The sequence below is a fragment of the Paramisgurnus dabryanus genome, chromosome 18 (assembly GCF_030506205.2).
Source record: "Paramisgurnus dabryanus chromosome 18, PD_genome_1.1, whole genome shotgun sequence".
NCBI classification, from domain to species: Eukaryota; Metazoa; Chordata; class Actinopteri; order Cypriniformes; family Cobitidae; genus Paramisgurnus; species Paramisgurnus dabryanus.
The window spans coordinates 8413690-8439100 of NC_133354.1; the positions used below are offsets into that span (position 1 = coordinate 8413690).

At 37.7% G+C, this 25411-nt stretch overlaps 2 protein-coding genes across 3 annotated transcripts in view; one reads left to right on the forward strand and one right to left on the reverse strand.

The window, feature by feature from the left end:
* The first annotated feature begins 1651 nt into the window (after nucleotides 1–1651).
* glrx (glutaredoxin (thioltransferase)) lies at nucleotides 1652–6446 on the forward strand. The gene is made up of 3 exons (XM_065244048.2): nucleotides 1652–1954; nucleotides 4531–4646; nucleotides 6308–6446. The coding sequence occupies exons 1-2, from the start codon at nucleotides 1751–1753 to the stop codon at nucleotides 4642–4644; spliced, it is 318 nt and encodes a 105-aa protein (XP_065100120.1). The 5' UTR covers nucleotides 1652–1750; the 3' UTR covers nucleotides 4645–4646; nucleotides 6308–6446.
* A 1377-nt stretch (nucleotides 6447–7823) lies between these two features.
* The window catches only part of rhobtb3 (Rho related BTB domain containing 3), a 22900-nt gene continuing 5312 nt past the window's right edge, over nucleotides 7824–25411 (reverse strand). The window contains exons 4-11 of one of the 2 annotated variants that reach the window (XM_065244047.2): nucleotides 21437–21594; nucleotides 21089–21197; nucleotides 17919–18305; nucleotides 14668–14777; nucleotides 11778–11884; nucleotides 11225–11394; nucleotides 9841–10007; nucleotides 7824–8589 (exon numbers count right to left, since the gene is read on the reverse strand). In XM_065244047.2, the coding sequence (XP_065100119.1) occupies nucleotides 8338–8589; nucleotides 9841–10007; nucleotides 11225–11394; nucleotides 11778–11884; nucleotides 14668–14777; nucleotides 17919–18305; nucleotides 21089–21197; nucleotides 21437–21594 (1460 nt within the window). In that variant the 3' untranslated portion in view covers nucleotides 7824–8337. Of the gene's footprint in view, nucleotides 8590–9840; nucleotides 10008–11224; nucleotides 11399–11777; nucleotides 11885–14667; nucleotides 14778–17918; nucleotides 18306–21088; nucleotides 21198–21436; nucleotides 21595–25411 lie in introns of both variants that reach the window. The other variant, XM_065244046.2, reaches the window with a different exon arrangement.

Sequence of the window (25411 nt, forward strand, 5' to 3'; positions counted from 1 at the left end):
ATAGCCTGTCTTTTTCTTTTTTTTCCTTTACTGGTTGTTTTAAAAATGTAATGTTTGCATACATAATAAATATATATTAAACATATAATATGATTCATACTGTAAAAATAATTGACTTACCATTAAGAACAATACAGATACATTACAGAAATGCACACATATACATCTCAGTAGCCATTAAAACTTTAAATATATAAATAATAAAACCTATAACGTGATAAAAACGCTATAAAAACATTACACTGAAGGGAAAAATAGGGGGAACAGAATTCGACACAACACCGCACTGTCTGGACTACAGCTCTCTACTTCCCTGTTGAATGACGTCAATATGAGGGTTTGACTAAGCTCCGCCCACAGGAATACGTCAGTTGCCAGCTAAGCTCAAATGGCTCTGATAAGCAAAGATGCTGTAGCCTGGTTAGCCAGACCTACATCAAGATGTAAGGTCTGGCAACTCTTCACACAAACGGCTCAATGCAAGGGGCGGGATATAAGGTTGTCCCTCAAAATGCCTCTGCACGCAATAGGATAGCGCTATGACGGATCAGAGCAACGAAGAAGGTGACGTAGTTACCGTAACCAGTCGGCAAAACTCCAAACACATCTTTCTTGCTTAAAAAGGACTTCAGTAGGGTTTATTTGCTCTTCTCTCAAAGAAAAACATAAGTCTAAGTCCTCCAGAGTCGCGGCCAAAGCCGCTTCAAAAGATAGCTGTTCGCCAGCAGCAGCAGCCATTCTCTGTTTTCAAGTAGGAACCGTTGCAGCTCTGTCATCATCATGTTAAGCCCGCCCCACAGACGCTACACACGATGTGATTGGCCTGACCAAATTTTGGTTTTTGGACCGGTTAAGTGTATTGTGAGTGCCTAGACTAAACCCTGGCAGCAAATATATTTTGCGGCCGCTAGGGTGCGTCTAGATTTCTAGGCTAAAGATGCTGTCGAATCCCAACACACTAAACAAACTACACAATCAGAACTTTTTACGTATTTTTGAAAGAGGGACTTCATTGAACAAGGAAGACATCAGAACGTTTTGAGGACAGTGAAAACAGCGCTGTACAGATAAGTAAATTTTGTGAAAATACTGCATTTTTTACACACAAAACAAACTGTAGTATGTCCTTGTACATGCATACTCTTTTGCTGTGCACTAAAATGTGTAGACCATAACAAAAAGAGTGCACAATTTTATATGGAATAGTCCGCATTAAGGATAGTCCATTGTCCTGTGACCTAACAACATTAGTATTACTACGCCACCACTGCGTCTCTGTTGCTTGGCAACCAGTTTATAAACGTTTCTGAGGAACTACATTGCTTAACAGAAGAATATTTTCAAGAATATATTTTCACATATTATGTTTCTTTTCTACTTTAATACTTTGTAAATGCCATAAAGAGTATTCTGCGTTTTCATGCAGTCGAATGTAAAAAAAAATAATTAAAAAAATAATGATTTTCCTTGCACAAAAGCGGCGTACAGTGTCTCATTCGCCTATGTTTTTGTTTGCATGTTCTCAAATGAGGATCTGAAAATCTAAATAACTTACTTGATTCCAAGTTAACCCTATAGTCGCTGCTTGTGCCAACAAACCATTGTGTGTTATGCAATAGAGAAAACGATTCCGTATAAATCCGTCTTTTATTTTGAAGGATGTAAACTGAGAAGCAAAGGGCGTCGTCGTCAATGCGAACAACTTTCAGTTTGACGTGTATCACTGACTGGAGGAAGGATTGAGGAAAACATGGCTGAATTTGTTAAGGCGCAAATTAAGGGAGATAAAGTGGTCGTGTTTTTAAAACCGTCCTGTCCTTACTGTGTGCTCGCCAAAAATGTGTTGTCAAAGTATAAGTTCAAAGACGGACGCCTTGACTTCATCGATATAAGCGGACGGAGCGACATGGGAAGCGTACAAGATTACCTTCAGCAGATCACCGGTGGGCGAACCGTGAGTAATTTTACAATGTTGCATTGCTACAAATTTAATTCGAAGTTACATTAGACTGTCGGTATTGACATCACAATGGTGTTATGTAAAGCTTTACATAGAGTACATACATCTTTTACAAAATAATTGTACTTTTATTACTCAGCTCTTTGCAATATCTGATTCTGATTAGTTCGTCACTGCATTGCGTCATATTGACCGGTACTTCTGTGTTCAAAGTATCGCTTCCGCTTTCTCTTCTCTTTAAATTTAAATGAGTTATGAATGAGCTAATAAAATATTTGTAACAATATTTTCTGTACAATTATATATTACACTAATCATAGTTTAACTATGATATTTTAATCAAAATGCTCAGCTCTTTGATTTTTAAGTGTCTGCTGAATAATTAAATGTCTCTTAAATTACTGAAATTACAGCATAATCTGGTTTTAGCTAGGTGGTCTAGATGTGTTTTGGTCACTTTTTATAGGAAAACACCACTGTTTTTCAATATTTTACTATGTTCTTACCTCAATGTAGACAAATTAATACATACCTATCTATTTTCAATGCATGCACTCAATCTTTGTACAGCGCATTGTGAATGTGTTAGCATTTAGCCTAGCCCCATTCATTCCTTAGGATCCAAACATGGATGAATTTAGAAGCCGCCAAACACTTTCATGTTTTCCCTATTTAAAGACTGTTACATGAGTAGTTACACGAGTAAGTATGGTGAATAAAAATGAGAACTATATTTTATGGCGGAAGAGTGCTTAGTTTGCAGCACTTCGACTTCGGGCGCAGTAATATTGCCGAAAGTTTAAGTGAGAGGGGGAGTAGTCAGGAGTGATAATTAGGGCTGGGCAAAAAAATCGATCTTTCGATTCATCTTTTTTTTTTTAAACATGGTCGATTCAGAATCAATTCTCAAAGAGCAGAATCGATTTTTTCCCCCATATTTTTCTGCAAACATTGAACGTAAGATTAACGTTAATCTAATTACTAGTCGTCTTCACTAGATATCACCCTCTTTTTTGCCTTGCGCGATGTTACCAAGGAGGGAGAGGCGAGCCTGTCATTCTTTCATTCAGTGCTTAAAATGGTGGTTTCAGGTGCTTCATCGACGTTGATGCCACCTTCACATAAAAAGTATGAGGTATGGAAGCATTTTAGATTTCGCGAGCAAGACGACGACGATAGTGTTGTGGCTTTTAATTTCTTTTTATTAATTACCCACTTGTAAATGGCTGATCACTGTTCTTTTTTATTAATATAGTATTTGTATTAAATCTATATTCATTGAGTTGAATCGAGTTTAAAAAACGACCCGAGAACCAGAATCGAAATCGAATCGTTTTGATAGCTTTTGAATCGAAATTGAATCGAACTGGAACATCTGAATCGATACCCAGCCCTAGTGATGATATTACTGCGTGCCAAGGTCGAAGTGCTGCAAACTAAGTGCTGAAAGACCAGCTGACCCACCAACTTGACCAGCTTTGCCAAAGACCATCTTAAACCAACCGCCACGTAAACAGCTAAAACCAGCAAACCAGCCTGTTTTTTTCCAGTAAGGAATGTTAATGATATTTACAGTAAAACGGAGTACCCCCAAAATTCATCGTCTTACTACAGGAAACAGTTTAAACAATCATATACCAAAAACATGGTTACTACAATTTCTTTATAGTAAAACCATGGTTAAAGGAACACGCCCAGATTTTGGGAATTTAGCTTATATCCCCCAGAGTTAGATAAGTCCATACATACCTTTCTCATCTCCGTGCGTGGCTGCGTGCTGTAACTCTGTCTGACGCAGCCCCCGCTAGCTTAGCTTAGCACAAAGACTGGAAGTGAATGGCTCCAGCTAGCAAACTTCTCCCAAAAAGTGAGAAAATAACGCGAACATTTTCCTATTTATGTGTTATGATTTGTATAGTCACAGCGTGTACAAATAACAAGGTGATATGAGACACAGCGATCTTTTAACACTATACATACTGGGAACTATATTCTCAGAAGACGAAGCACTGCACGTGGGCGGAGAGATTTGCACAACTCTGACCGAACTCTCTGCTCCTCACCAGGGGCTTCTCGGGTACTGCGAGCAAATCACTCCGCCATGTAGCAGTGCTTCGTCTTCTATACTGTTAAAAGATCGCTATGTCTCATATCACCTTGTTATTTGTACACAGTGTGACCATACAAATCACAACATATAAATAGGAAAATGTTCACGTTATTTTGTCACTTATTGGGAGAAGTTTGCTAGCTGGAGCTATTCACTTCCAGTCTTTGTGCTAAGCTAAGCTAGCGGGGGCTGCGTCAGACAGAGTTACGGGACGCACGGAGATGAGAAAGGTATGTATGGACTTATCTAACTCTGGGGGATACGGTGAATAAGCTAAATTCCCAAAATCTGGGCGTGTTCCTTTAATAAAGTTAAGCTGCACATTTATATGATTGGGACATTTACGTTGTGTGATTGCGGGTCATTGTTGGTAATTAAATATATTTAAGACCTGTAGTCCATATTTTTTATTTATTTGTCACAGTTAAGACCCAGGGTTTCTCCATCCATTTCTTTGTAGGTTCCTCGAGTCTTCATAGGAGAAAAGTGTATCGGAGGAGGGAGTGATGTTGAGGGTCTTCACAACTCTGGAAAACTGGAAGGCATGTTGCAGGCGATCGGAGCTTTGCAGTAAAGGTATACTTTCATTTCTTCAGTGAAATTTTGAAAAGATTAAGTAGAGGATTTCCATCTTTTATCCATGTAATAGCCTCCAAATGCCATTCAAATTTCATACATAGATATAGAGTGATGTTCTGCCTCTGTGGTTTACAAATTTAAGATGTTCTCACACGAGCAAATCCCAACCATTTTACCACTAAAAAAACAACATAAACCAACATAATCCATTTAAAAGGATTTTGCTTCTGGGGAACTGGCGTTGAATGATGAATTTGCACATGGTTTGTTTTATTTGAACTGGGTTGTTCTTTATCACATTTTCTAGGTTAATAGAAGCACTGGGGACCCAATAATTGCACTTAAATATGGAAAAAGTCAGATTTTCATATTTAAATGCAATTATTGGGTCCCCAGTGCTTCTATTAACCTAGAAAATGTGACACAGAACAACTCAGTAACTTAGTTATGGTAAACCATTTTTCTGCAAGCATGTGAAAAAATGGGTCATTGAAATTTGGCTGCCCTTGTGATGTCGAAAAGGGAACTTATAATAATAATAATAATAATACAACCCCCTTAATCTGCACTATCCAACTACGGCACTGCCATTTAGTGCAGAGAGAGAAAGAGAGAAAATAGTTGACAGCACTGAAACTGAGTTTAAATTTCAACAAACCACCATTATGGCAATCAGTGTTAGCATTTCATCCATTCATTCGCATTTTAAAGGACACACCCAAAACGCAACATTTTTGCTCACACCTACAATTTTACCATGCTATAATAAATTATCTATATGGTATTTCGAGCTAAAACTAAACATACCGGTATGTACTCTCGTAACACCAAATATTTAATTTAAATCTTAAAAAGTCTTGTTAAGTGTCCCCTTTAAAATCCCAATAATTAATGGAACGATAATCTGCTTTGTACAATGATTCTTGAAATAAACCCAGCTCCTTCTAAAATGTCTTTATTCAGCCTGATATGAGAGTCAACATAACTGAACTAGACTAAAGACAGCCGGCATTGGCTCTACGTTGACCAGACCAAGTGTACTACGAGGCGATCCACATGCTCGTTGCGTATATCATACATTTTTTCTTGAAATAAAAATCTCCGATGTACATGTGTTACAAAAATAGCTGCATAATAATCAAATTATAATCTCATGGGAAAAAATAAATATTCAAAATGTTATTCAAGTTATATTGCAAGAGTAACCACTGATCAGAAAGAAATATCTCACCATGAAATACCATGAGAGTATCATATCAATGGAGAGTATAAGGTTGACCCTACCCTGTTTAACACTGGGGTTAATCGTTGCTAAAAAGTTCATTGCACCAAACGTTTTCGGCCCAACCAGGTATAATTGTTTGGCCGTGGTCATATAGATGATACAGATACAGTATTTACCGTAATGCATGTCAGTTTTTGCCATAGCTGTGTCATCGGGACCTACATGACATCATATTCCCAGACACGGGATTCTCACAGTCCGCTAGGAATTCATTTATGTCACAGGGTCACAGGTCATAGTTCAAGTAAATAAAGTACATCAAAATTCCCCAACATCGACGCGGAGGTCAAACGGGAGTCTCTTTCATCCTGATTGCAATTTGGAGTCCAGTCTCTGTTCTTTCTTTGTTTTCACCCCCGCTTCTTGTCGACAGGGGGTCAAGAATGGGTCACATGATGTTGCAGCGCGACTTGCGGATCTGTCGTCTGCGTTGCTGGTACTCGTTGAGTTCCTGCAGGTAACCTCTGGAAGGCCAGCGCAGTCGCTCCACCTGCTCGCGCTCCTCATCTGTAAAGAACATCGACATAATATGGAAAGCATGAACATCCTTTTATACATTCCCATGTATTACCTTTGTAGTATCTCCGTCCATGAAATCTCTATCATGAACTTCACCTACTATTCATTGCTATAAAACCTGTGCATGATTCTTTATAAGACATAATTATGTATTTGGGTGCTACATGAATAATAAAATGTTTGCATTAAAATCTAGCTTGATGTAATTATTGGCACACAGATGTACTGCTGATGTCCTATTTCGTGGTATCACTGTATTTTAGGAATGTGACGATAAATGCCGATATACACTAATAATACCTGGCCGATAACTATTCTGAATCGCACAGCCAATATTATTCACAGCTATTTCACGTACTACAGCTTTTTATCAGTAAGTCCTTATCGATCTGAAATCACTGTTAGTTTGAGTCGTTTAAAACATGCGTTTGAAAATAGTAGATTTTGGGCAAAGTAGATTACATACAAAGTCACTGCAAAGACGCGAATAGATGCAAACTCACCAGTGCCGCGAAAAACGCACTATTTGCCTCAAACGCATCTTTGCGCAAGTTGAAAATATTAAACTCAAGCGAAAAATTCGCGAGTAATTTAGAGTGAGGAACGCGATCTATGCGTTTGGTGTGTACGTAGCATAAGGCAGCGTGTACATCATAGCATTTAAAGGAAAACACCACCGTTTTTCAATATTTTACTATGTTCTTACCTCAACTTGGATGAATTAATACATACCTATCTTTTTTCGATGCGTGCACTTTTAATCTTGGTACAGCGCTTTGTGAATGTGTTAGCATTTAGCCTAGCCCCATTCATTTCTATGGCTCCAAACAAAAGTTTTATTTTGTGTCACCATACTTACTCGTGTAACTACTCATGTAAGAGTCTTTAAATAGGGAAAACATGGAAGTGTTCAGTGGCTTATAAATTCATCCCTGTTTGGAGCCATAGGAATGAATGGGGCTAGGCTAAATGCTAACACATTCACGAGGCGCTTTACAAAGATTAAAAGTGCGTGCATTGAAAAAAGATTAATTAGTCTACACTCTAAAAAACAAACGGTGCTATATAGCACCAAAACAGTTGCTTTGGATCGTAACGATAGAAGAACCATTTTTAGTGCCATATAGCACCGGTGAAGAACCAGTGAAGCACCAGTGAAGCACCTGTGTAGAACCATATAGTGCTATGTAGAACCATATGTGGTGCTATATGGCCCCTATATGGTTCTACACTGGTGCTTCACTGGTGCTTCACTGGTGCTTCACTGGTTCTTCACCGGTGCTATATGGCACTAAAATGGTTCTTCTATCGTTACGATCCAAAGCAATTGTTTTGGTGCTATATAGCACCGTTTGTTTTTTTAGAGTGTAAGATGAGGTAAGAATTTGTCCCTCCCCTTCCAATTTTTGTCAAATATTGAAAAACGATTGTGTTTTCCTTTAAACATGGCTGAAAACGCCAAGTGGACGCCGACTGGGAAATTTGCCAGCAATTTTTTTTTAGCTAAGCGCTTGGTTGCTATGATACTTCTGCTTCGTTTATCAGTCATAGGTAAACAATGGTTGGTTGTTGTGATATTTGTCCCACCCCTTCACTATGATTGGACGGCTACTTAAGAAGTGACATTGACGAGCTGAGCGTCAAAGTTGAAATTGATTTAACTCTGGGCGATCTTTCAGGTTTTTGAAATATGCAAATATACGCCGGCCGCTGTCAAAAAATACCTTTGTGTACACACCCCCTTATGAGAGTTAGTTGACATGTAGTTGCAAAGTAGAATGTCTAAAGTGGACTATAAAAAAAGTGTAACCTGAAAATGTAGCATTCCTTTCGAAACTGACCTAACATTTGCACTTAGTGTTTCACAGTAGGGCACTAAATGAACTAGGCAGTGATTTGCATGGGCTTGTTTACAGCACCAGCTGTTAGGAGCGATGCAGGGTGCTGGTAACAGGTTTTTGTAGAGTCAGAGATGATTATGCGTGCATGCATTTTAATGCACATGAACAACTTTCCCAGATTTTCAGCGGGCGGCTCACCTGATAATTCAAGAAAGTCTGGCTTGTGGCTGAAGATCAGGTAGTTATTGGCAATGAAATGGAGGAGCCAGACGTATAGTTGATCGGCATTGTGACACTGCAGTGAAAAAGTGAGATAGAGACCAATAAACACACAATGTTATATACAGAATAGAAGATTATATTTATGCTAATTCTGTGCAGTATGCAAATATGAAGGGTGCATGATGGACTTGGTAGTAAAATAAGAAAATTTGCATTTTTAATCCAGTTTTATTTAAATGGTGTTTGTCAGTCTATTTAAAAAGCAAATGTGCCTGATATTACATTTAGTCCATGCTAGAAATGAAAAGTCTAATGTAGTTAACGTTTATGCATATGGCAGATGTTTTTATCCAAAGTGACTTACAGTAGGCCTACATTCAAGCTATACATTTTATTAGCTTGTATTATATACTACTCTGAACATAGACATGTTGAAGCTATATTAAAGCTTATTCTGCACCATTAGTGCAAATATGTGACCCAGCTAAACCCAGATTTATTGTTTTCTACATTAAATCATTCTCCATTATGTAAAGAATATTATGCGAAGATGCTTGATATGTTTAATATTGACAGAGTAAGGTTATGTCAAAGATTTAAATCAATGAGTAAAATCAAACTTTGATGCTTCAAATCTCATAGTTAGATTATGAGACTTTAGCCTGGATTTCACAGACAGTGTCACATATTTAATCATCAAAAAACGTGATTTCATCGTGATAAACTTTTATAATGTCCATTTTAGGTCCAAAGTAGAAAAAAAACACCTTTTTAACTCATTCCCCGCAAGACTTTTTTGAAAAGTTGCCCTCCAGCATTGTTTGTGATTTTCAAAAATGTTAAAAACAAAAAAAAACTTTCAGAAAACGTTTCTTCTAAAAATATATAAACATACAAATATATCAAATGAAAAAACAGACTGATTTCAAACAAACAATAAACAAACAAACAAAACTGGAAAAAAACATTTCATCTATTTTTTCTTCTCTGTTTATAAAGCTTTTATGGGTATTTTTCTTCAACAATAATTTTTTTAGCAAACAGCTGAAATAATTGCATTTTTGTGAAAGAATTTTGTTCAGAGATCGGATTCCAAATGATTATCAAAACATAAACGTTGTGTAAAATTAATAAATAATGTTTTGCTTCAGTTTTTTAATAAATTGGGTAAGTGCACCATCTAGTGGATAATCGCGGTATTACAGATTAACATAAAAACTCATCAGGAACATGTTTTTTTTTCATGCAAATGTTTTCTCTTAATTGAAGAGATAACTTGTCAATGGCGGGTAAAGAGTTAAATGTAGAGGTGGCATAGACTTACCTTTGCTTTTTTCAGTAAGCGTATCACACTGATACCTGTTGATGCCAGCTCTCGACTGGGCATGCTCTGAAGATACGCGCAGACGCACACCTCACACAGGTGCTGCAGACGCTTCACCTGATACATCTCTGCGCAGACGAGCACGGCCATGGCTTGCAACACACTGGCTATACACAGACACACATCAATGTCAATCAAACCCACTGTTTTTTAACAAATGTCTTTATTATCAGACATCAAGTTGACTGGCAGAATAAATAAAGTGATCAATGTTTCTTACTTAATAAAAAACACAACCTGAACCTGTGCGTCTTTGTGATTAAAATATAAATAATGTTTTGCTGATGTCTGAATGTGGCCCTGTTATGAAGGTGGTTGTTTCTTGTAGGTATTTTAGGTATGTTATTGTTCTGTTGCAGTGGCGTAGCGTCTGGGCATGCAGGGTATGCACGTGCAAATGGGCCCAGACCAATAGGGGGCCCGGCCCTGGGCCCGCCCAAGCTAAAAATATACAAATATCTTATTAAAAGTAACAGACCTGCGCACCACAGTTAACAGTGCCAACGGGCAAGGTTGGGGGGGGTCTTTGGCTTAAGGGGGCCCGTAATTTTTTTTTGCATATGGGCCCGGGACTGACTTGCTACGCCACTGTTCTGTTGCCATCTTAAATGAAACCAAACACTTGAAATAAAAAGGTTTTTAAAGAAATGGTTTCAAATAGTTATATTTAAGCAATATGGTAGAGCATTAGGATTTCTCCAATTTTCTCTTCAAATCCACCTTTTCTTCCTTATATTGTTCAGTGGCGGCTCGTGACTGCTCATCCGAGGGGCGCAAATTCAAAATAAGTGTTCGGTTGTCGTGTGTTGATTGTCTTATCAAAATATGTGTTTGTTGCTTCATGTGCATCACGTGTTTGGTCAAAATAGTGCCTGCTGCACACGCGTCAAAACCGTTTATGATAAAAGAGACGTTCACGTTCACAAAATACACGCAAGACACTCCCTTAACACTAAACTCTGATTACGAATGAGATTATGTGAGTATCTGGCAAACGAGAGCGTTTCTTTTATCATAAACCCTTTAGACGCATTTGCAGCAGGCACTTATTTTGACAAGACACGTGATGCGCATAGGATCACTCGATGCACTCGAGCGCCCTCGAAAAAGGAAGTCACCGGCCACCACTTGTCTTATTCCTTGGTAAAACAATTGTTACTACAAAAAATGATTAAATGAATCCACTATTATAAGATTAATAGTTGGACACAATTGGTGCTGCATGGTTTCCACACAGTATCTGGGTGTACGTGTGTTTTGTGTCATTACTCTTATTGACCAATCAGCATCCAGGACAAGCATTTAAAGCTATCAAAGATCTCACCTGGACAGCATGTGTCAGTGTAAAGGTACTCCAGGAACGCTAGGAAGGTGTCTGACGAGACTCCATGGATGGGCACCACACGACTCCGTGCCTCCGCGTACTTCCCGCTGAACATGGCAGCCATGACATCACACCGGGCCACAAGCACGGCTCTGTGTGCTGGCAGTACACTTCCTGAACCAAACACAGCCCAGTGTTTCTTAAACATAAGCAGACTCAACCATACAAAGTCCCTTTAGACAGAGTTTCTGTCTTGAATATGAAAAGACTGAAATGTCCAAGACGAAAATAGATTTTTTTTATATAGAAATAAGTCATAGAAATGGCTTGTATGGCAAGACTGTTCCTATAACTGCTAAATTCTATTCGCAAATATAAAACAGGTGTGTCTCCTGACCTTATAATGTCTTTGACACACATCTACACAAGGTCAAGCATTAGAGAGAAGCTTTTAAAAGCCTTCGGCTGTTAATGGGCACTTTGAAACTGTGAATCAATGTACGCCATTGTGTGAGGTCATGTATTTATGCACACACAGGGTTAGGGTTGAAACTTGCCTTGCACCATGAAGATAACATCAGAGTACAGAGGGGAATTAAAGAGGTTGCCCAGTGTTACAGGACCCGGTTGAGAGCGGGCTGTGGGTGTGTCCCTGGGGGCCTGCAACCAGAACGAATCGACACCACAGTCAACGATCTTATCTGACGGACGCTGTTCATACCGTAAACATTTCTAATTAAGAAATCAGGTCATGTCCTTAAGCAGAACCTTATATAAGAATTTACCATGTTTTTACAAAAGTTGGAAAGTTGAGGTAGAAATGGTTGAATTTTTTTATAATATATAAGGATGCCTTATATAGGATCCACCTTTTCTTCCTTATACTGTCCAGTGGCGGCTCGTGACTGCTCATCCGAGGGGCGCAAATTCAAAATAAGTGTTCGGTTGTCATGTGTTTTGCTCGTGTTTTCAAAATATGTGTTTTTTTTGCGTCATGTGAACCATGTGCATTGCGTGTTTTGTCAAAGTAAGTGCCTGCTGCACACGCGTCCAAACCATTTATGATAAAAGAGACGCTCACATTTACAAAATACACACAAGACACTCCCTTAACTCTGATTCCGCATGAGATTATGTGAGTATCTGTCAAATGTGAGCGTCTCTTTTATCATAAACCATTTAGACGCATCTGCAGCAGGCACTTATTTTGACAAGACACGTGATGCACAAAGGTTCACTCGATGTGCAGAACACATATTTTGAAATTACGAACCACACACATGACAGGTTTACATACATGTTGTGACGACCTTCGCATCAAGCACCCTTGAAAAAAGAAGTCACTGGCCGCCACTGCTGAGCAAGTACGTACATAAACAGCAGTGTTTAAAACGGTCTCTGTACCTTATCAACAACTGTAAGCCTATAACAATGATTTAATAGTAGTAGTTATGAAGTTATATAATTTATACCACAAGGCTGTTGAATGCTTTATTCTGATCAGTTGAGAAATGTTTCACGGGTATGCATTATTTTTCGATAAACACATACCTGACCTGTCAAATGTCTTAAAATAACCACGAAAGCAATGTCTGTGGTAGCCGTGGTATAAGCAGAATAATTGACTCTGGTCCTTTGAATTATGTAAGGAATAATTGACGACAGGCTGTTAAATTATTCGAAAATAATGCACACCCAACGTGGTTATGCGGCACGAAACGGCATGCCGTTTCACCGCTGGCGTGCATTATTTTCTAATAATTCAAAGGACCGGAATCAATTATTCCGCTTATACCTCGGTAACCACAGACATTGCTCTGGTAGTTATTTTTTTGACAAGTAAGGTGTGTGTTTTACAGAAAAATAATCAACGCCCCGTTGAACATTAATCAACCAATCAAAATACAACATTCAACAGATTTATGTTATTATTAAAAATGATGCACACCCGCTTTGCATCATGCCACATTACCACCGTGGCCTATTATTTTCATATAATTCAACGGCTTGTTTTTAATCATTCCTTAGATAATATTAAAGATAATAAGTTTAGCAGTTGTGTAAGATTTTGTCAAGTAGATCAGAGCTCAAATGGGGAGTAAACTCCAAAAGTAAGCGGTACCTACAAAAAGGGGCAGTTAGGGATAGTGTTGGGTGGGAATTATATGTGTGTTGTCTATCTTTCAGCGGTTGGAAGCCACATCCTCTTTTGCAGCACCCGCCCCATTTTAGAGTTAGAATACCCCCATTTGGAGATCTCCAGGCTGCAACCCTTCTCGATTTCGTGGAAAATGTGTTTGTTATGAATTGCAGCTAATTATATTGAATTGCAGTTAATAAGTTATGGTAATATTGCATACATATTGGTCATTTCTGTATTGGTAAATGAAATTGCATTTGTGTGAACTAGCATTGCAAAAAATGATTTTCAAGAAAAAAAATTCTTAGTATTTTTGTCTTGTTTTCAGTAAAAATATCTAAAAAATATCTAATATCTAAAAATTAAATTAAGATGCTTTTTCTTGATGAGCAAAACGACCGAAGAAAATAAGTCTAGTTTATAAACCAAAAATATCAAATTTAAGTGATTTTGTGCATAAAACAAGCAAAAAAATCTGCTAATTTTTCTTGAATTTAGTGTTTAAGAAAAATGTTCAAATTTTTTTCGCTTACCCCATTGGCAGATTTTTTTGCTTGTTTTATGCACAAAATCACTTAAGTTTGATATTTTTGGTTTATAAACTAGACTCATTTTCTTGGGTCGTTTTGCTCATCAAGAAAAAGCATCTTAATTTAAGAATTTTTAGATATTTTACTGAAAACAAGACAAAAATACTAAGAATTTTTTTTTCTTGAAAATTTTCTTAGTATTTTTGTCTTGTTTTCAGTAGAAATATCTAAAAATTCTTAAATTAAGATGCTATTTCTTGATGAGCAAAATGACCTAAGAAAATAAGTCTGGTTTTTAGAGAAAAAATATACAACTTAAGTGAATTTGTGCTTAAAACAAGAAAGAATATCTGCCAATGGGGTTAGAAATTTGGGTGAAGATTTATTTTTCTTAAACACTTAATTCAAGCAAAATTTTCTTACCCCATTGGCAGATATTTTTGCTTGTTTTAAGCACAAATTCACATAAATTGTATATTTTTTGTCTAAAAACTAGACTTATTTTCTTAGTTCATTTTGCTCATCAAGAAAAAGCATCTTAATTTATAAATTTTTCGATATTTCTACTAAAAACAAGACAAAAATACAAAGTTAGCAAGTCATTTTTTGCAGTGAGATCTCTAGATTTATACCAAAAAGTCAAAGTATAAACCTTCAAAAAAATCACAGATTGGTGTATTGGTACAGGAATGATGCTTATTTCCTCAGTGATGATCGAGATTAACAAACAATGCAGTTCTGCTTGTAGCGTCCCCTGCTGGTGACATGAATACCTTTTCTCTCCCAACGAATGAGCGTATTCGTTCCATCAGTTGGGCCACCGCCAAAGGGTTCTTTAATTTTTCAGCAATGGCTTCCTCCAGGTATTCCCATTCCCAGGCCCCTGCAAAAACACACATTACCAACATGCACTGCACTGACCCGCATGAGCACATCCTGACTGGTCATGCATTAACTGTCTGCTTAGATTCACTTCAGTTTAACCTCTCAACAGAGATACTGCTGGATTCTGGACTGATAGAGCCGTGCCTATAGCGATATTTCATATACCCAATGACAAGGAAGCTGGCTTCCGTGTCGTCACAAACAAATATTTAGGTGGCACAGGTGAACTGATATAATATGAACTCTGTCTAGACACGGCCGGAGTAGATATTGCTGAAAAGGCACTCAGAGATTCCATGCATCATTTCTGTTAATGTTTCTGCTGCCCTTGGCACACAGGGGGAAAATGTCCCCACCAAATCACTTCATATTTCAGCACAGGGTTGAAATGATCTCATCAGTAGAACCTCACCTTTCACCTTTTTGCTCTGATAAATAACTCTATAATGTCCAGTCCATCTCTTGGGATGTTAAAGCCCTAGAAAATGCACTTTTAAAAGTGTTTCTATCAGAAAATGAAAACACTGCAAAAAATGATTTTCAAGAAAAAAGAACTTTGTCTTGTTTTCAGTAAAAAAATCTAAAAATTCTTAAATTAAGATTCTTTTTCTTGATGAGCAAAATGACCCAAGAAAATAAGTCTAGTTTTTAGACCAAAAATATCAAATTTAAGTGATGTTGTGCATAAAACAAGCAAAAAAAAAAAAATCTGTTAATGGAGTAAGCAGCAAATTGTTCTTGAATTAAGTGTTTAAGAAAAATTTTCAAGATTTTTTTGCTTACCCCATTGGCAGATTTTTTTGCTTGTTTTATGCACAAAATCACTTAAATTTATATTTTTGGTTTTTAAACTAGACTTATTTTCTTGGGTCATTTTGCTCAACAAGGAAAAAGCATCTTCATTTAAGAATTTTTTGATATTTTTACTGAAAACAAGACAAAAATACTAAGAATTTTTTTTCTTGAAAATAATTTTTTGCAGTGCAGTGTTTGTGCAGGAACATCCTGTTATTATACATATCCATCTATTTTCCTTTGTGTAATCTCCTTTAAACCGTAACAGTCACACAAAACAGGCTGTTGGGGGTGACAGGGGGTCCCCTATCAATGTGATTTCACATTAATTATGCCCCACCCATGATCGCTCATAGACTCCGCCTTATGAGTGCGTAGTTCAACCTTCTGCCAGAGACACATGTTTTGATGTAGTCCAAAGCACATGTAAGCACTCTTCACCCTACTTTACATATGGGGAGGGGAACCAAAGATTATTTTTATATTGCTGAAAACACATGTTAGTGGCCCTTTAAATCCTGAGCAACTGATTAAGATGCACAACGGTGGTGTTTTTTTTTAACTGCCAATAATACAAGTTATATATTTGTATTATTTGTGTTTTAAACTTATTTATAATAAGTGAAGTAAGTGTTACACTTTTGGACAGTAAAGTTTATTGTTAAATTGTTAAACACCTTGCAAAAAATGTATATACAGTATATTAGTGTTTATGTACTTACTGTATTCTAGTATATAATGTACCAGTCAAAAGTTTGGACACTTCCCATTTGTATCAAAACTGTATATAGAATACAGTACTGTAGTATAATATACTGTAGTATAATATACATAAGAATATATCGGGCAATATATTGATATCTGAACTTAACTCCCTAATATATGTATGTCAGCCCCCAAAACCCCATATTGGTCAGGTTTTAAAAAACTGTCTGTCACAATGAAAAATAATCTAGTGTACTTTAGTTTAGTGGCTTTGATTTCTTTTTGCAAAATAAAATTTAATGTTGTCCATTTAACGCAATAGGTCCACAAACTCCTAGAAGCACATATACTAGGTGTGCACCAATATATATGCAGATGATGCTAGCTATGCTTCTCAATGAATTACGGTGAAATGCCGCTACATCCAAAAGCCAGAGGGCGCTCTCGTGCAGAAACTCAATATGCGCTGCAGACGAAGAACCGTACACACACACAGCTCCAGGATATGGCTTAAGGATATATTTATATCGCTGTTCTTCTAACCTTTTCAGGTATTTTCAATTATAATAAAGAATATGTATAATGATAATGTTTGACGAGTGTTGCTTTTTCAAATGCATGTTATAAACGACTCAAACTAACAGTGATTTCAAATCGATAAGGACATACTGATCAAAAGCCGTAGTACATGAATACCGTGGCATTATCGGCCACGTATTATTAGCGTATATCGGCGCACCCCTAACATATACCATTTCTCGCTCCATCATTTAGCCTGATAAACATATGCAGTCTCTCTCACACACACAAGCAGAAAGCCAGCACACAAACACAACGATCTCTCTGTTCTCCCATCCATAGTAATCATGTCCACAGCTCCAGGGTCTGTCCAGTGGACTGCTGTCATACAGACACGTGCGGAGCCATAAATTACACAAGCCTGAGAAACAAGCGCACGGCCTCCAAACTAAACCCATTTTAATTATGAAGTCTTATAAAAATCCTCCCGTTCAAACACAAAAGAAGGTTCAATCGCTGAAGAGATAAAGCAGACAATGGCAGCAAAAATCAATTGACTGTGCCTAAACTAGCAGAACTGTGACTGCGTTTCTCACAGCTTTCTTAAATAACGTCAATCTCACTTCATAGTTATGGTTTGGACCGGATTTCACATGAAACGATATAATAACCACCGCTGGCACTACAATTACAGCAACTCTACCCAGAGGAAAATGTCTTAGCTCAGAAGATTTTAAGTTCTCAGCCGTGTCTCAGGTGTTTCTCTTAAAAGTGCTTAAAAATAAAGACGTATAAACTATTGCTGATCTACTGAAAGAGTACAGACAGTACCCATAAAATTAATGTGAGAGGTAAAACTCTCAGAAAAAAAAAAAATATTTGGTATGGAGAAAATCTGATGAAAAATGTCTCATACTAAAATTAAATCTTAGATTTTTTTTGAGACCTTAGCAAAATTCTCCATTTGCTCTCCAAAAAAAAAAAAAAACATCTATTATTGTTATTTCTCATGTGTATACTATTCTTTCTTACCTGTCTTAACAGCTCTGTTCAGATACAGTAGACTTTGCCTTGAACAACATCAGCTTTAATATTTTAAACACACCAAATTCTGTCTCACCTCTGTAAAGAAACATTAATGTCTCCCACAGGCATAAACACAACAGCGGGTCCTTCACAACAAGTCGGGATAGGTGTCCGGTAGGATGGCCATCCGCTCTGGGTAGATCATCTATACCTCCATCCCACGTGGACAAGAGCGAGTGAGGGCCGTCTCTTTCCCTACAGGTGCAACGTGACACTGGTCTTTCCCAGGCTTGTCGTCCCACCAGCAACTGTTTGAAGTAAGGACTGACGGCACACAGCACGGACGCGTGTGCCCAGCCCAGCTCTTTCCCAGCTTCCCCACCATAGAACGCCACATCGGCAAACTGAACGCCGCGCTCCAGCAGCCACTGCAGGTCCTGAGAAAAGCTGGACTCCTCAACTCTCACCGGTGGAAGACGTGCTGGGAAAAAAACATAGGTAAATGTTATTAAAGCTCAACTTTATGTTTGAATATTTGAGGAGCTCAGATGCAAAAGCCGCTAAACGGCACGTCTGTCAAAAGTGAGATAATGATATTAACCGAATGCTCTCTGCACATATGTGTTTATCAAATACATCACTTCAAAACGGCTTAATTCTGACCTCAGACTATTCAGAAGTACTGTTTTGTTGGCAGAATCCGCTAAACAAAAATTTTCAGCTTTGTCCTCTTGTGGTGCGTACACACCAGACACGAATGAAGCGTTTACGAAATAAGCCTTTACCAATCAGGATCTTGCTTAGTAGTGACGTAAATACAACGTAGCAAGCTTAGACAAAAATACAGTACAACAATCATCACTGTATGTGGACACCTGGAGCTGTGCGACACATCTTCGTACTTTTAAAGAAACTGGGATAAAAAGGATCTATATAAAACTTAAAGCTAGCTAAAGCTGCACATTGAGCGTATTCGCACCTAAATTTCACACGTGAATGACGCAACTTTCACTCTTTAGAGTTAACTCAAAATGTTTAAGGGTCCAACTACGTGCGAATAGAGCGACTTATTCGCCTCATTCATGTCTGATGTGAACGCACAATAAGTCCACTACCGACCGCAACCGACCAGGTCCTGGCTAGAGCGAATACAACTACGGCCAAATCTCTCAAGACGTTTGGTTAAAGGATGAAATACAGTGTTTCTGGCTAGATAGGATATGGATTAATGCAGCCTAAATCCTATCAAATGTTGGGTTTAGGGTTAGGTTTTGGGGTAGGATTAGGATGAAATACAGCGTTTCTGGCTAGGTAGGATAAGGATTAAGACAGCCTAAATCCCATCAAATGTTGGGTTTAGGGTTAGGTTTGGGGGCCGGATTAGGATAAAAACAGCGCTCATCCAGGGAGATTCCACAAGAGTATTGCCGTAGCTTTATGCCTTCTAGCCACAACCCATGTTTCACATTCAAACTTCTTGGACCTGAACACGAATGTGGCAGTGACATTGATCACAGCGCCCCCTAATGTGTGGTTCAGTTTTTTCATTTTTACATTCTGACTTTCATCATTTGCATGTGTCTAGTTGCATCTTTAGTGATTTTGCAACCCTTTACTGTGTCTTTTCCAAAGAAGTGGATTTTTTAAAGTCTTTTGACAAAAATGCTTGCATGCACTTAGAGGGTTTTGCTGTGAAAGTTAAATTGGTTAAACCCTTATGGAAATAAACCATGGTTTTACTACAGTTAAAAAAATGCCACAAAATAACCATAGTTTTGACAACCATGGTTTTCAAAAACCATAGTTAAACCACACTCCAAAAAGGCTGGGTTATTTTTGACCCATAATGGACAGAACACATGCTGGGTTAAAATTGACCCAATGCTGGGTTGTTTTAACTAACTGCTGTGTTATTATACCCCATGGTTGCATAACATCAACCCTACCAACCGACTACCTTTTAATTTCCATTAAAGTGAAATTACTGAACCTAAACATAAGTAATGTCAGAAACCAAAGATGCAAGGGTTTTGCATCTGAACTCCTCATTTAAGAGTTATAAAATAATTGTGACGGAGTCCATTTTTACACGCACACTGGCGAACACACATAGTTTATTTGATTCGTACATGTGCGCAGACGTGCAACACGTGCATTGTGACAAAATGCAACACGTCCTGGGCCATACTATATTTGCCTGTATGTGTCACCATATATACGTGTGCATTTTTCAGATGACAAAAATTACGCCATGCGCACTGTACAAGGACCCTCGCGTACGCATAACAAATGGACCATACTTTGGCCTTAAGAAAATGAGTCAAATCTCTGTCTTGCAGACTCTGGTTTCTTGGCAAATCCGAGTACAGTTTAAGGCACTGTTGAGATCTTTCCTGAAGGGCATTGGCAATAGACCCAAGGAATTTCAAGGAGACATGTACAGCATTGATAGAGGAGAATATAAATGGTATTAGAGAGAAAGAGGGAGAGAGAGAAACAAGGTGAGCAAAGCAGAAGATAATGATGGGTAAGGAATTTGTTTGAGTAAAGGAATTGAGAAAAAGAATGATGAGGCAAGCAAAGCAGAGGAGACACACAAGTAAGAAATACAATAATAAGACAGAAATAGCAAACAGTGAAGTAGAGATAAAAAAAGATTGTGACAAGACGTCAACAAAAAATGATGTCAAAGCAAATGCCAAACGAGGACAAATGATTAACCTTTAGACATTCCCAAACAATACACGTAGAACACAACAACAAACAGATGTTGTTTTTCCATCATGTCTGTATACAGGCATAGTTTAGGTATATTACTGCTGTACTTTGAAACATCCCATAACCATTCATTTGTGGGCACGCCAACCGTTTCCCAGGATTCAATGCCCTTCATATTTTATGGGCAGCGCTCTATAAAAAGAGTCTAAGTGGTGCTGGAGCCAAACCAACAGACAACAGGAGGCTTCTGGTGTTTCTTTCTCACTGTTAAAGCTTACAGCACAGTTCATCTCCAATCGAGCGCTCCTAACCTTTTTCTTTCTCATGAAATCCATCTTAATGCCACGCGAGCCTGTCGGTTACTGATGAATGCTGTCATTCTGTGCACATTTCGAAGGTTAAGAGCTTTGCAGACGTTACGATGTCCAGCAAATCGCAAGGACAAGTTATAGGGAGATATTTTTAGAGAACAGGTGTGAAAGAAGATGTCAGGTCCTTCAAATACAAATAATGAATGCATGCATGAAAATCTTATTAGTCACTAACCTGGCTGGTCCAAATGAGGGGGACGGGGCTCGGTAAATCTTTGACCCCGGCGTTTGTCCGGACGTTCTTTAGCTTTTTGCTTCAGACATTGAATCATGAAGTATTCCAACTGCACAAATATTCAAAGATATGGATTGAAATAACACTTCCTCGTTGTTTATTTATATTTTTTTATAACAGTAAACTCATTAAAACTTTTGGATTATTTCTAAATGTCTGGCCACCAAGGGATTTTCATCTGACAGCCCCATTATCCCAGTTTATTATTCATCCTTGACTTGTATTAATAGTCGCTGTAAACATAATTCAAATAAAAGCTAAATCATTTGATAAAAATGCAAAACGTACCACACTACCAAAGTATCGCCCAACAAAGAAATTATTTAGGGAGGGCAGCTCCAGGTAAGTGGCTCCTAGGTCCCTGGAGAGCTGAAGACCTTCACTGTGAGGTACACAGCTGCTCCAGTCTGATGCACAGAGAGGACACGTGCACGGCGGACCTTCATCTGTAGACAACAAACATTAATGACGACAACTTAATACAAATTTCAAATCTGTATATGCACATACATTAGAGTAGTTTTTGTGTTTTGTAGTTCAGATATGTGGGTGATTCTCGCAAAATTAGACTTATGAGGTGTCATGAAACATTTTGATAAAAAAAGTAAATGCAAAGTAAGAGTATCAAAATAAGAAGCATACTGTCACAAACATCTCTTCATGTACTATTTTGCACATGATTTCAAATGACATCATACAAACCAATTTTGTTTTCGCATTTAAGAGGAACATTTTCATTACTGCAACATGTCCATGAATGGATTTTGGTTCTTTGACATGGAAATATTTATAATTAAAAAATCTAAAAAATAAAAAGCTTCAGTGCATGTTATACTATAAACATGTACAGTAAAGTAACATGTGGTATTTGGTGATCATTGGTAAATGTAGAGACAATAATAAGGAATATAAATGTGTCCAAGACCAATTTTCTCATCCTCCACAACAATTTTCAATCATTGTTTAAGCCCTCAAGGAACTAACATTAAAAAAAAAATTGTTGGAAGGGACATAATTGACTGTGACACTCAAGATGGCTACCAGGTAAGCAGTTTTTATTTTTTCTCTCGAGATAAAAGTTGAAATTTTGTTTGTCATAGTACCTAGACAACTTTTTAGTTCTCATTACCGAAACATGAGTTTGTAAATGCATATATTTAATGTACTATCATGTTGCGGTAATGATAATTTTGGATAATGATAATCTAAAAAGTGTAAATAATTCTATAGGAAATATTTTTTAAATCCTCTAAAAAAAATTTTTATAGTAAGTTTAGACCTTAATCTTATATGTGCAAAAAAATTGGCTTCAAGGGCTTTTTAAAAAAATCTGATACTGGACACCTTCTAAATCTGGATTTCGTGAGAATCACCAATGTATACCTTTGTTATGTACCTTTAAGGTACTAATATGCACTTTTTGGGTGCAGTAACAGCTAAGCAATTTTGTTTTTACCATTTCTGAAAGTGTATTGTGCAAACGTCTTAGGTCATCACCAGCGGCTGCATCCATATTTATTTTTTGCTTTTTTAGTAAGATTCAAGCACAAAAAACAGGACATTTTTTAAAGATTTTCATAACAAAATGGATTTTTCAGGCAAAAGTCAGTATTTAGTTTGACCACTCTTTGCATTAAACACATCTTGAACATTTTCTAGTCATTAAATTAGAATTAGAAAGTAGGATTTCATTTTTAATTTAAGTTTAAGAGAGCCTGCAGATTCCTGCTATACCTCAAGTGTAAGGCAAGGTCACACTAAATACTTTTTTTTTTTTAAAGGGGACATATCACGGAAATCTAACTTTTTCAATGTTTAAGTGCTATAATTGGGTCCCCAGTGGTTCTATCAACCTAGAATATGTGAAAAAGATCAACCCAGCTCATTTGCATTTAAAAGGACACAACCAAAAACGGAACATGTTTGCTCACACCTACAAAGTGGCAATTTTAACATGCTATAATAAATAATCTGTGTGGTATTTTGAGCTTAAACTTCACATACGCACCCTGGGGACACCAAAGACTTAGGCTATTTGACATCTTGTCTTGTAAAATCTCCCCTTTAATACTGCATACAGATTTTCTGGTTGTACTGTAATAATGAGACTGATAAATAATTATATATGCCCACTATACAATTGCAAAAGCAACAAATCTAATGCAAAGTGGCCAAAGACTTTTTCTGCACTTTACTGTATTGTGCGAACTACATATTAGGACCTTTTTAAAGGTGACTACCCCAGTGACAAACTTGGGACCATATTTTGTTCAATTTTAGCTGACAGTGTACTGTACAGTGGTGGCTGGTGACTGCTCATCCGAGTGGCGCTAATTGAAAATAAGTGTTCGTAGTGTCATGTGTGTTGCTTGTGTTTTCAAAATATGTGTTTGTTGCGTTATGTAAACCATGTGCATCACGTGTTTTGTCTAAATAAGTGCCTGTTGCACACACATCAAAACCGTTTATGATAAAAGAGACGCTCACGTTCACAAAATACACGCAAGACACTCCCTTAACAGTAAACTCTGATTGCGCATGAGATTATGCAAGTATCTGGCAACTCTGAGCGTCTCTTTATCATAAACCCTTTAGACGCGTCTGCATCAGAGGCACTCATTTTGACAAGACACGTGATGCACGTCGACGCACAGAACACATATTTTGAAATGACAAACCACACACATGACAGGCTACAAACTTCGCATCGAGTGCCCTCGAAAAAAGAAGTCACCGGACCCCACTGGTGCTGTAGATATACTTTTAAAATGTATACCTTGAATGTACTTTAAGTAGATTTGGATAAAAGCATTTGTAATATGTAGGTTATTGTATGATGCACAGCAAGAATGACATTCATAGAGCACGGGGCCAAATAAAGCACACAAATATCTCCGCCTGTACTGAGTCATGTCAACACAGGCAGACATATGGAGTGAAGGAATCCGAGTTTCTATTACGTAATAACGAATGCCAGCTCAAGTTTATACCAGTATAAATTTAAACATCACTATGTGTACATGGAAAGAGAAGCAGAGAGAGAGAGAGAAATCAGACTGACACTGACAGACCGGGAGAGCAAGGATTGCTGGATAAAATGAATGTGTGTGCGTTGGGGAAAGTTGGCCTGGTCAAAAGGGCGAATGCCCTTGGGAACAAAAGACAGCAAGTAAAACTCTAGCAAGAAAAGACAGCTAAATGGAGAGGGAGAGAGATTTATAGAGTGAGAATGGAAGCGAAAGAGGGCATAGTTAGCATACTAGCATGAATCACTGTTGCCAATAACGGCAAAACGCCCAGAGGAACACAAAGAGATGTACTGCTTGTGTGTTTTTGAGCATGTTTTGTGTTTACACTCTTAAGTCTGCCTTGGGTCCTTTTGTGACTAAGCAAACATGAAATACAGCGCAGCATAATTCTCATACCAGAAATGTATAGGCATTGGTTCTTGATCAACTCGTATTTCATTGCTTTTATAAACCATAAGACTTATTTGATAAAACAGATTTGTAGATTCTAAGACTGATTTATAGATACTTGTGTGGTGAGCTCTTTTAAGAGGTCAAAACATTTACCCAAGCTGTCCCTGGGGCTTTACCCTTTTAAAAAGTACAGCCTGGACCTAAATATTACTACCTCAAAGATACATATGGGTACCAAATGTATACAAATCTGTATCTATTTAAAGTGTACTTGTGCCATTGACAGCTGGGGCACATATTTTGACCATTTTGTCTAACATTGTAGAGTTATTTTCCACTTAAAGGCTAATAAGCAAACACTTAGCAGCCATCCAGAACATCTTAGCAACAACACAGCGAAGTGTTTCTCACAGAACAACCACATATGTGACCCTGCACCACAAACCAGTCATAAGGGTCAATTTTTTGAAATTGAGATTAATACATTATCTGAAACCTGAATAAATAATTCTATTTAAAGAGCACCTATTGTCCGATTCACGATTTTGATGTGAAGTTTGTCACAACATGTATGTAGCCCGTCATGTGTGTGGTTCGTAATGTATGTGTCCGACACGTCGAGGGATCCTATGTGCATCACGTGTCTTGTCAAAATAAGTGCCTGCTGCAGACACGTCTAAAGGGTTTATGATAAAAGAGACGCTCACGTTTGCCAGATACTCGTATAATCTCATGTGTAATCAGAGTTTAGTGTTAAGTGAGTGTCTTGCGTGTATTTTGTGAACGTAAGCGTCTCTTTTATCATAAGCGGTTTTGACGCGTGTGCAGCAGGCACTTATTT

Coding starts and splice junctions, on each gene's coding strand:
- glrx (XM_065244048.2), top strand. CDS start 1,751: ATGGCTGAATTTGTTAAGGCGCAAATTAAGGGAGATAAAGTGGTCGTG. Junction 1,955..4,530: donor AGATCACCGGTGGGCGAACC/GTGAGTAATTTT, acceptor ATTTCTTTGTAG/GTTCCTCGAGTCTTCATAGG.